General features: G+C 36.1%; 1 protein-coding gene across 4 annotated transcripts in view; it reads left to right on the top strand.

Moving 5' to 3' along the window:
- The window catches only part of TOGARAM1 (TOG array regulator of axonemal microtubules 1), a 79,732-nt gene that overhangs the window by 8,255 nt on the left and 59,075 nt on the right, over positions 1-12,402 (top strand). For 3 of the 4 annotated variants that reach the window (XM_025271420.3, XM_025271418.3, XM_025271421.3), the window contains exons 2-3: positions 6,570-6,726; positions 10,366-10,500. In XM_025271420.3, coding sequence (XP_025127205.3) covers positions 6,570-6,726; positions 10,366-10,500 — 292 coding nt within the window. The remainder of the gene's footprint in view (positions 1-6,569; positions 6,727-10,365; positions 10,501-12,402) is intronic. The other variant, XM_025271419.3, reaches the window with a different exon arrangement.

Below are 12,402 nucleotides of genomic sequence, written 5' to 3'. Positions count from 1 at the left end.
CTCTTTCACTTTATCATGAATTTTTTTTCTTTGACATCAAATAATCTATAGTAGGATCTTTAATGGCTGTTTCATGTTAGATTATATAATATCAGTTGGTTTAGTTGTTCTTAATTTTGAATATTTATACGTTTTAATTTTGTTTCTGCCATTTAGTTGACTCTTTTTATGCCCCAATGTATACTATGATAAGCAGATTCTTGTGGTATTCTAACTTTGCATCTCTTTCTGTGCTTTTAGGACTATTTTAATGGGTTAGTGGGGTCCAATAATCAGCCATCACTACTTGGCCACCATGTTAGCTATATTTTTCTTAACAGATTTCTCTACAATGAATTAAGTGTCACGGTAACCTAGACTGAAAAGTAAGGAGCATACTTGCTTCACTTGTATATGTAGTTATTAGGTTCTATAGCTTTTTTAAGGTAGAAAATTTGGTTACTGAAAAGTCAGTGAGACATGGGAAAAAGTGGTTTTAGAGACTAAATTTATAAGTTTATGAGATGAACTGATAAAATATTTATTAATACAAGCACTAAACATTTATTAAGCATCTTTTTGATCATCCACTAAGTGTGAAGCCAAGTTCAAGCTTATAGATTACTCTTAAAAGCACTGCCTAGCGTTTTTTTCCTCTTTTGGTATTTAGCCCATGAGAACCATGTCGTCTTTTTCTTCAGTAATGGTAAGCACTGTGTTGATAATGACTGTTGTTGTTTTTTTATATAACAGTACTAACAGTGCTGTGTCTGCAGTCAGTATCCACAAATATCTAAGTGAGAAAGTAGAATCGCAGGGTTTGAGGGTAAAAGAAAAGACCAAGCAAGATGTAGTAGGATGTAGCAGGATGAGTTATCACTATGTTTTCTTTTTAAATAGGAACCACCTCATTTAAAGTAGCAAAGAGCCACTGGTGACTTCACCATGCTTACTCTGTACTGTGGTAGATCTTAGATTTGCAAGGAATATATGATTTGATCTCTCTCATCATAGTTGAGAATCAAATTGAGAGGGAAAGGCAAGGAATTAGTGTCGTTATATACTGAATGAATCAAGAACATGGGTATGTAGAGAGGTTAGCTTTGGAACAGAGGCAGAAGTCTTTTTTGTTCTGGAATTGGAGGAAAAAATTAAAGGAAGATAATTTAGGATTCAGAAAGATGTTGAGACTGCAGATTTTTTTTTTTTAACCAAAAGAATGGAGCTCTGGACATTGAAGACAATGAGCTCTGGAGTAGTGCTTATCAAATTTTAATGTCCATAAAAATTCCCTCAGGATCTTGTTGAAGTACAGATTCTGGTTCAGTTTGTCTGGAGAGGGGTTCTGAGACTACATGTCTAGTAAGCTTCTAGTTGTTGCTGATGCTGCTGATTTGTGAGTCACGTTTTAAGGGCAGGGCTCTAGTATTAGGCTTCCATAATCTGGTAAATGAAGAACCAAGCTGAGAATGGAAAATAGAGAATCAGACATTTGAAGAATGTGGGAAAGATTTAGAATACTTAATGTGACAAATTTAAAGGTAATAGAAAATCCCAAATCGCTAAGTTGCAGTAATGTATTTGGTGTGAACTTAATCCTAAAAATTGAAATTTCCTTGGATAGTATGTTATTTCCAGCAAGTAGTTTTTGTTATTTATTTTTTTTTAATTGAAGGATGATGGCTTTACAGAATTTTGTTGTTTGCTGTCAAACCTCGACATGAATCAGCCATACATACATATATATCCCCTCCTTCTTGAACCTCCCTCTCTGTTCTTTTAAAAATATGATTGGAGTGTCTAAAAGAGAAAAACCCTTAGTTTTAAAACATGTCAAAATCATGAACAATCCTGAAAATATATCTAATATCAGTGCAGATGTTGGACTGTTTCCAATAAGTAGTCATTATTTTTCTTCTTAAAATTTTATCAAGATGTCTGAAGTATTTGAAAAACTTTTTTCTGTTTATTTATTTATGTTGTTGTTGTTATTGACTGCACCGCATGGCTTGCAAGATCTTAGTTCCCTGACCAGGGATTGAACCTTGGGCCAGAGCAGTGAAAGCCCTGAGTCCTAACCACTGGGCTACCAGGGAATTCCTGAAAAACTTATTTTTAGTACTTGTCAAAATTAAGAGCAATCCAAAAGCATATCTATTCTCAGGTCTATTTAAAAACTTTAAAATAATTTTAAAATAAGTTTTGAAAACTAAACCTTAAGAATATTAAATAAGATAATGTATACATTGTATTGATTTTATGGTCTAAAAAAACCATAGCACTTATCATGATAAATAGAGAAAACATATGCATTTCCTTGGGTACCTACTTTTATTTCCCTGTAACTTTTTAACCTAAGGCAGTGTCAGTTATATATATTAAATATAACCTCACCCAAAGATACCAACTTTTGTTTCCTCACAGAAAAAAACTGAAATTCATGTAACCAAGAGCTGTCTTTTTATTCTTTCCATGACTATATATGTCCTTTTTATAATGGTTTAAGTGACAGAAATAAACATGTATTTTGTCATCATCCAGAGGCTTTTGTATGTCCTTTAACCTGTTTGTTTGATGGTTATCCTATAATGTATAACAGACAAGGATAAATTAAAAGCATATTTAACACAGGGAACTATATTTAATATCCTGTGATAAACCATAATGGGAAAGAATATGAAAAAGAATACATACATATAATCAAGTCACTTTGCTGTACAGCAGAAATTAATACCATATTGTAAATCAACTATCAATTCAGTTCAGTCGCTCAGTTGTGTGCGACTTTGCAACCCCCTAGACTGCAGCACGCCAGGCATCCCTGTCCATCACCAACTCCTGGAGCTTATTCAGACTCATGTCCATCGAGTCAGTGATGCCATCCAGCCATCTCATCCTCTGTCGTCCCCTTCTCCTCCTGCCTTCAATCTTTCCCAGCATCAGGGTCTTTTCCAATGAGTCAGTTCTTCACATCAGGTAACCAAAGTATTGGAGTTTCAGCTTCAGCATCAGTCCTTCCAATGAATATTCAGGACTGATTTCCTTTAGGATTTGACTGGGTTGATCTCCTTGCAGTCCAAGGGACTCTCAAGAGTCTTCTCCAACACCACAGTTCAAAAGCATCAATTCTTCGGCACTCAGATTGCTTTATGGTCCAACTCTCACATCCATACATGACCACTGGAAAAACCATAGCTTTGACTATATGAACCTATCAACTATATTTGATAGTTTAATTTTTTTCATTCAATTTTATTAGTCTAAAATCTTAATTAAGAGTCTGGAAATTATAAATAATATATTAAGCATTATAAGATTTATGGCATTATAAAAATTGATCTGTGTTAATAAAGATATTATCTATTATGTAATTTAACTGAACATGTGATTTTGCAATTTTATAATTTGAACAGGAGTAATGTTAAGGTATCCAACCAGTGAAACCAGTAGAGGAAATTTAGGAAATTTAAGTTAATTAGGTGTTTCCTGAGAGGATAAGTTCAAATTTGGACAAACAATTATACTATTATTTTTACACAGTGATAAAATGTGGGCAAAGACAAATAGCTGCCTTCTACTGACTCTGATTTGTCCAAAAAGCCATCTTAAGTAGAATTTCTATGTGAACTTTTTCTGCACAAGTACATGCCATATATTAAAAACTTTTAAGTTTATGAACATTTTTTCCTTGTTCTTTAACCTAGTAACCGAGGTCATTAACTAAACTCACAGTCTATGTTTTCCCTTGAATGTGCAAAAGTAGGAGATAAAACGTGTTATATTTGGTATCACAACTGTGCTTTCTTAAAGTTTGCATAGAAAATGATTTGAAAAAACATACAAAGATATTTCAGAAGGTGATTTTGGAGGTAATTGGAATAAACTTTTTTTAATGGCTGTCATTAAGAGGCAAGGTTGAAGTTCAGGTAAAACTAGAAAGAACCGGTAGAAAATGAAGGTCCAAAAACTGGAGGCTGGAGATTAAGATAAATTTAGTATGAGCTCAATAAAGGCAGGAGTGTAGGTGGTTTCTGAGAGGGTTAGCTATTAAAAGGTGTTATCCTGATAATTTGCTACTATCTATACCAAGGTAGAATTAAAACTATTTTTGTGATGTCCTTAACACTCCTTGCCAAAAGCTGAACTAAGATGTGTTAGGTCAAAGAAATGTTTTTATGAAAAATATATTAGGAGTCAAGTCCAAAGGTTAAGAGTTACTAAAAAGCGAGATTAAAATAGTAGATTAGACTATGTGAATTTCAAATCATTGTTAATATTAAATGTGAAACTCACCTTTTATAACACTTTCATTTCCTACAAGGAATTAAATGAATTAAATTTTAAGACATTAACTTCAAACACTGAAAACTCAGTTCTATCTAAGAGTCATAAGATCCTTTAAACAGACTGCTTCATATTTTGTAAATTTAGCTCACAACTTTTGCAAACTATATGTGTACTTTTCCCTTTTATGCTAACTCATTCCTTTTCCCTTGTTTATTGTTTAGTCCCGTCAAAGCTTATCCTGATGAAAATAATTTACCTACTTTTGAGAAAGACCATAAAGGACCTCTCATGTTAATAATAATTGGTATGTCCTACAGTCTGCTTTCAAATATTTGCAGATTTTTCTACAGCAGAATGTAATTCCTGACTTCTCCTAAACCCTGGAAAATGCCACACTAGCAGATATATTCTCCACTGCTACTACTACCCACTGTATCTCCACCCTCATTACCCCTATCACTAGTTGTTGTCTTCACTGTCATACATTCTAATGTTCTGTTCTCTAAGTAGAAATTAATTACTCCTGGGAGGGGAGTTTAGTGGAGAAGGGATGTATTATTTGTATGGCTGCAGCCCGTTACTGTCCACCTGAAACCATCGCAACAGTCAATTGGCTATACTCCAATATAAAAAAGCTTTTTTAAAAAGAGATTAATTACAGAGTAAGTCTAATGTAAATGCATTCCATACTGGAGAATTATCTCTGGATTACTCATGATATTAACTGGGTTAGTATATTTTCTTTTAATGTATCTAATCAAAAGTTGACTGTGATTGGTTTCATTTTTATTCCATTGTGTCCTTTTCATGGGCTTCCCTGGTGGCTCAGCTGGTAAAGAATCTGCCTGCAATGCAGGAGACCTGAGTTCGATCCCTGGGTTGGGAGGCTCCCTCCTTTTCATGCTGACTGCTATAAAATCAGTCATCGTTGTTTAGTCACTAAGTCATGTCTGACTCTTTCCAGCCCTGGCGGACTATCGCCCGCCAGGCTTCTCTGTCCATGGAATTTCCCAGGCTGGGATACTGGAGTGGGTTACCATTTCCTTCTCCAGGGGATCTTCCCAAACCAGTGATTGAACCCATGTCTCCTACACTGCAGGTGGATTCTTTACCACTGTGCTCCCAGGGAAGCCTATAATCAGTCTCAAAAATTATAGTATTGGATTTTGAGAAAGTAAAATCAGGCCTTTTTCTGCTGAAGCATTCATTACTTCTCACTGGTATTTTGGGGGTTAATTTTTGAACGAGTTAATAGTTTTCCCACAAAATTTGATGAGGAATAACAAGTTACTTGATATCTATTTGATAATCTTAATCTTGTAATAGTCAAATAGCTAAGAAGTTTTCAAATAGGTGTATCTGTAATTTTATTGTATTTCATTGCTATTTGACACTTGACAAAGTTTGCTAAGGATACCTGAGAAGACTTACAGTTCACTGCATATGTAGATTTGATTATGTCTTTAAGCTCCAAATAAATATAAGGACAGTAAATATAATTTCTTGTCTGTTCACTCAGTTTTTAAAATGTTCTGTAGCCATGATCAGCGTGAAATGATCCAGAACAATCGAGGCCATTGTTGGTGAAGGATTCGCAACACTTGAATCATGCTTTTACATAGTTCTTTAACTATGATTAGGTTGAGTTTCAAAATTCTATTCTGGCACTCTTGTACCTTAAAAATCAAACTGGGTATGTGGAAAAGGAGTTGGAAATTATAAAGTACTAGGCATATATAAACTATTATGTTTTGGGTTTTAACTAAAAGACCTCTTATAAAAATCTCCTAAAGGAACCATGATATAGATTACATTTACATTTGGGCTGCAGATTATGGATAGTAAATTTGCCTCAGTAAGAAGAGTAAAGTGGGATGCTTGCTGGTTCAGTGACCTTCGACTGGCATTTATTGTCCACTGCTCAAAGATGGCATAGTGTGACAGGCCATGCTGCTGAATCAGAAATGGTCTTTCCTTTATTCAAGTCATCATTTCACTCTTTTTGTCGTTTGCATTCTTTCCTTCCTAGCTACCAGTTGTGTACTCTAGGAAGGTAAGGTACAGAAAACGTTTGGGGTAAGGTTTGAGAAAGGAAAAAAAATTAGCATTTATATCATGGCATGAAGAAATACTGCTAGGGTACCGTAATACATGTGGATGTTTATTTGTATCATTGTATATTTGATACATTTATTAATTTTTTCTTTTAATCTGAATTTCATAATTAAGTCTAAATTATTCCATCATATTCATTACCAAGTAGACTTAACTACATTTGCTGATTTGTTATTCCGTTTTTATAGTTTTCAGCATATGATTTCATTCCATCTCCAAAATTAAAGCCATCTCAAGGAATGCCAGTCAACGATGATTTATGTTTTAGCAGAAAAAGAGCGTCAAGAACTGTATTTCAGAATAGTCGGGAATTTAACCCAGATTCTCTTCCTATATGTGCTGCTGGTAAGTGAAAGTTGCAGGTAATGAACATGTTGAACTAAGTTAAAGATTTCTCTAATCTTCATAGTTCATTCAGAACCTCTTAGAACTTATAATCTGGTAGACAGTTCAAATTCAATAATATTTGTTAAAGACCTGATAAAAATGGACAGTTTGACACAATTGTCTCATAAGATCCAGGAAGCGTTTCTCACTGAAATCCTTTGGGTATTAATGTAAGGCAGTATTTGCTTCATCAACAACCCATTTTTACTGAGTATATCCTGTGTACAGATATGTTTCTAAGTATGTGCAGATACTTTTCTAAGTACTGGGTATATTTATTGTTGTCCATGGACTGTAGCCTGCCAGGCTCCTCTGTCCATAGGATTTCCTAGGCAAGAATACTGGAATAGTTTGCCATTTCCTTCTCCAGGGGATCTTCCCAACCCAGGGACTGAACCTGTGTCTCATACTTGGCAGGCGGATTCTTTACCACTGAACCACCATGGAAGCCTGGGGATATAGCATTCAACAAAATAGGGAAAACTTTCTGCCTAATAGATCTTACATTCTAGTTCGGGCAAAGCAAACATTAAATAAATGCAAAACAGAGTAAATTAAATGGTGATAAATGCTATGAGAAAAAATAAGCAAAGAAGAGGAATATAGAGGAGGGGCTATTTTAAATAGTGTGATGAAAGAAGGCCATATTGAGAAGGGAATATTTGGAGCAAATCACATAGATACCATGAGAGAACAGCAAATGATTCCAAGAAGAGGGTACAGTTAATGCAGAGTACAGGACGTATTTGAGAAAGATCGAAGAAGCTAGTAAATCTAGAATGAAAAGAGTAAAGGGAAGAGAAGTAGAAAATTAAATTGAGGAGAATAATATGGGCTCCTATTTAAGGCCTAATAAACTATTGAATGGGCTTCAAAATATTGAAGAATATTTTGAGGAAAGAAGTAACATCAATTGGCTTGCTTTCCAGACTTGGAGGATGTTACATTTGAAATAGATTAATGCAAGCAAGGGAGAAAACATGGAGTCTGTTGTGATCTAGGCTGGAGTCAATGGAGGTTTTGACCAGTGCAGCAGTGATTATAGTGAAAAGTGATTGGATCCTGATTATAAGTCAAAGGTACAGTTACTGTGATTTGCTGATGGGTTGTGTAGGAGTGTGAGAGGGAAGTTGAAAGAGCTCTAAGCTTTTTTTGGCCAGAACAACTGGGAAGATGTTTAGTTGCCTAAAGTAAGTGTTATAGAAAGTAAATATATTATTATTCTGAGGCCATTGTCCCGTCATGGTCCTTATCAGTTAGAAAAATCATTAAAGAGGAGATAATACTTGAGCTTGGGATATATGTATGATTCCAGATGTTAAGGGGAGGTATGAAGAGAGCAAAGGCTCACATTAGGAATGGGCTTGAGATTTCTGACAGCAGTATAAAGGCAAGTTTCATTTTAGATGGTCAAAGAGTAATTGGAATGTGGAGAACCCTTGTGTTCTAGATTCAAAAATTTGAGCTAGTACTTGTAAGCTATAGGGAGCTGATGGAGACTTACTTCGTTAAAGAACAAAGCAACTAGCGTGACAAGGTTGTTTACAGATTGAATAGAAATGAATAATCAGAAAAATATGATGATGACATAAAATAGAAAAAAGGGGAATAGAAAAAGATTTCTAGACTTAGCACCCAGGTAATTAGAAAAATGGTGATGTGTTGACAAAAGGAAATCATTTAGCAGTGGAATGTGGAGAATGAGATAAAGATTGAGTTTGTCTTTTACTTAAGATCCAAGTGATACAAGTTATTGAAATTTATTGGCTATGACACAATATTTAGAAAACGTTGCTGTAGGAGAATTTGTAGATCTTTATGCAATAAAATTCCGTAATATTTTCTTATAAAAATGAGGTCTTACAATGATCGTGTAGTTGAGTGTGTATTTGATAGAGAAAAAGAAGTGCAAGAATATATCCAGTTAAGTTTGAAGCATTGCTTGGGATTTTTATAAAGCCTGTGTTTTTTTGTATCATCTAGAATTTCTTACCTAACTGTACAGATTTTAAATAAAGAAGAAGACAGCATGTAACTTAATGTTAGGTTGAAGGATATAAATTATAAGTACTATAGCGATTCAAGAAAGGAAGAGATCATAGGTATTGAAGTGGTTTATGATAACTCCAAGAAAGAGGTTGAACTTGAGCTGAATTTTAGAGAAGAGAAAGGTTTGTGGGAGGGTTTGTGGTTGGTAGCGAGGCAAGATTTAGGGAGAAAGTATAACTAGAGTATTTAATTCAGTTCAGTCCCTCAGTCGTGTCTTTGTGACTGCATGAACTGCAGCACGCCAGGCTTCCCTGTCCATCACCAACTCCCAGAGCTTGCTCAAACTCATGTCCATTGAGTCAGTGATGCCATCCAACCGTCTCCTCTGCCATCCCCTTCTCCTCCTGCCTTCAGTCTTTCCCAGCATCAGGGTCTTTTCCAGTGAGTCAGTTCTTCGGATCAGGTAGCCAAAGTTTCAGCTTCAGCATCAGTCCTTCCAATGAATATTCAGGACTGATTTCCTTTAGGATTGACTGGTTTGATCTTCTTGCAGTCCAAGGGACTCTCAAGAGTCTTCTCCAACACCACAGTTCAAAAGCATCAATTCTTCAGTGCCCAACTTTCTTTATAGTCCTACTCTCACTTAACCAGAGTATAGAGTTAAGAATTAACTTAGCAGACATCCAGTTCATGCTGGATAAAGGGGCTTGAAGTCATAGAATTATAAAAATCAGAATTTTAGAACTACATAAAAAGAATTTTATAGAGAATGAACTAAACATCAGAGAGGTCAATATCACCTTTTTTCCTTCAGACTTATACCCCTGCCCAGAAATAACCTTAACGAGTTTCAGGTGGGAGGGTAGGGATCTGGAAAATATACCTGGGTAAGCTTAGAAAGTACGTGAATGTGTGTTGCTGCTGCTGCTGCTGCTGCTAATTTGCTTTAGTCGTGTCCTACTCTGTGTGACCCCATGACGGCAGCCCACCAGGCTCCCCTGTCCCTGGGATTCTCCAGGCAAGAACACTGGGGTGGGTTGCCATTTCCTTCTCCAATGCATGAAAGTGAAAAGTGAAAAGTGAAAGTGAAGTCGCTCAGTCATGTCCGACTCTTAGCGACCCCATGAACTGCAGCCTACCAGGCTCCTCCGTCCATGGGATTTTCCAGGCAGGAGTACTGGAGTGGGGTGCCATTGCCTTCTCCAAATGTGTGTTACATGTTAGGAAAGAAAGAAAACGAGTCCCGCAGTAGACCTTTTTGAGTAGAGTGTAAATTTACTACAAATCCTGGGAAGAAGGAAATCGAGGTCCAGAGAAACCTTCCATGGTGAGAGACGGGAACATATAGGAAGAAACTGCCTTTGTGTATATTTTTCAACATATTTTTCTTTTCTCTGTGCCTGACCAGTCCATCTTCTGTCCTTTAACCCCTGTCACTAATCAGATCTGCCAACAGCAAATCTGACTGCAGGCAAATCTTTCTTGCCTGCCTGGCTTAATGTACATATACTCTTGTATTTATTCCCACACAAAGGACACAACATTTGTGAAATTAGTTGTGTTCATGAAGTAAACTTTTGATTTTATGTTTTTCTTCTCCTTCCAAAGGCACTAGTGGGACTCATCAGACAAATCTCTCTGGGAAATGTGGACAACTTGGATTTTCACAGATATGTGGTAAAACTGGCAGTGTGGATTCTGACTTACAGTACCTGGGGACAACTAACAGTCATCAAGATAAAGGTTTAAATTCCAACTTTATTTGAGTACAAATGATTTACAAATATTTTGTGGGGTTTCCAAATCTAATACGTTATTTTGTATAATTATACTTACTACAGAAAGGGATGTTTTATTTTTAATAATAATTTTAATCAAATTTTTCATAACTGTTAAACTGAAATGTTAGGTTTAGTACTCTTGATATAAATATGACTAATTAGAGACTTTAGAAACTCATCGTAGAGATGAACATTTTCATACCAAGTAATTGAAAATAAAATTATCCCATAAGGAGTACTATGGTAGCAGAAGACAGTTATTTGCCATAACTTTTTTTTTTTTTTTATTGAAGGGTAATTACTTTACAGTATTGTAGTGGTTTTTGCCATACATTGACATGAATCAGCCATGGGTGTACATGTGTTCCCTTTCCTGAACCCCCACCATCTCCCTCCCCATCCCATCCCATCCCTCAGGATCCTCCCAGTGCACCAGCTCTGAGCACCCTGTCTCAGGCATCAAACCTGGACTGGCGATCTGTTTCACATATGATAATATACATGTTTCAATGCTATTCTCTCAGATCATCCTACCCTCGCCTTCTCCCACAGAGTCCAAAAGACTGTTCTATACATGTGTGTCTCTTTTGCTGTCTCACATACAGGGTTATCGTTACCATCTTTCTAAATTCCATATATATGCATCCATAACAGTTTTCAATTTTAAAGCTATTTAGAATTTATGTCTCCTATTAGGACCCATGACTGCTTAACTAGCTATCATTTTAGGTATCTTACATATTCATAAGATGGAACAAGATGGAGAGTTTGAGGCTGACTGTCAGACATAAGAATTTTGGATTTGAAGGCATGTCTTCCATTTCTATGCTAGTTAATAGCTATGACAGTTATTACTTAGAAGTAGGATAAAATCAGAAATTTTGGAGATATTTTGTTGTATATCCTTTACTAAAATTTTTTGAGTGATTAGGATGTATGTCTGTCTTTATTTATTGATGAAAAACAATGCTTATTTGAAATTAGTAAAGAAGATAGAGTTAATATAGCATTTCCACTTTAGCCGCCCTTACTTCCACCCACTCCAAAGGGCCACATGACTACATAAAGTGTAGTAGTGTTTTTCTTTATGGTGTTATTCACACTAAGATAGTTTATCTCTATTGTTTAGTTTATCTTTCTTAATGATAGAGATTTTTTTCCCCAAATATGGACAAGATACCTTTGAGACTGCTCATTAGTAGAAATAGACAGGCTTTTCTGTGTTGCTTCATCTCTTCTGTTTCCAGATATCTCTGAATGCTTACATTACCTTTGTAGACGGCCTCCACTGTCAGTGTTTAATCAGATCTTGAGAGTGTCTTTGGTTTTGGTTCAGTTCAGTTCAGTCGCTCAGTCGTGTCCGACTCTTTGTGACCCCATGAATCGCAGCACGCCAGGCCTCCCTGTCCATCACCAACTCCCGGAGTTCACTCAAACTCACGTCCATCAAGTCAGTGATACCATCCAGCCATCTCATCCTCTGTCGTCCCCTTCTCCTCTTGCCCCCAATCCCTCCCAGCATCAGAGCCTTTTCCAATGAGTCAACTCTTCGCACGAGGTGGCCAAAGTACTGGAGTTTCAGCTTTAGCATCATTCCTTTCAAAGAAATCCCAGGGCTGATCTCCTTCAGAATGGACTGGTTGGATCTCCTTGCAGTCCAAGGGACTCTCACCTCTCAGAATACTTATTAGAGCAGCTACTAAAGGAATATTATGTTTTTCTAAAGTCAAGATTTAACTTACTAGTAGGTTGTATATGTAAATTTGTGACCATTTAAGTCTCCTATAAAGTTTAGGTAGAGGTAGAGGTCCTAAGCATGTTAGATATGAATTAAAAGGAAATGGTATATGGCATACATAGTCAA

The sequence above is a fragment of the Bubalus bubalis genome, chromosome 20 (genome assembly GCF_019923935.1).
Source record: "Bubalus bubalis isolate 160015118507 breed Murrah chromosome 20, NDDB_SH_1, whole genome shotgun sequence".
Taxonomy (NCBI): domain Eukaryota; kingdom Metazoa; phylum Chordata; class Mammalia; order Artiodactyla; family Bovidae; genus Bubalus; species Bubalus bubalis.
The sequence above is the reverse complement of the archived record's forward strand: the minus strand, read 5'-3'. Positions and strand labels throughout refer to the sequence as shown.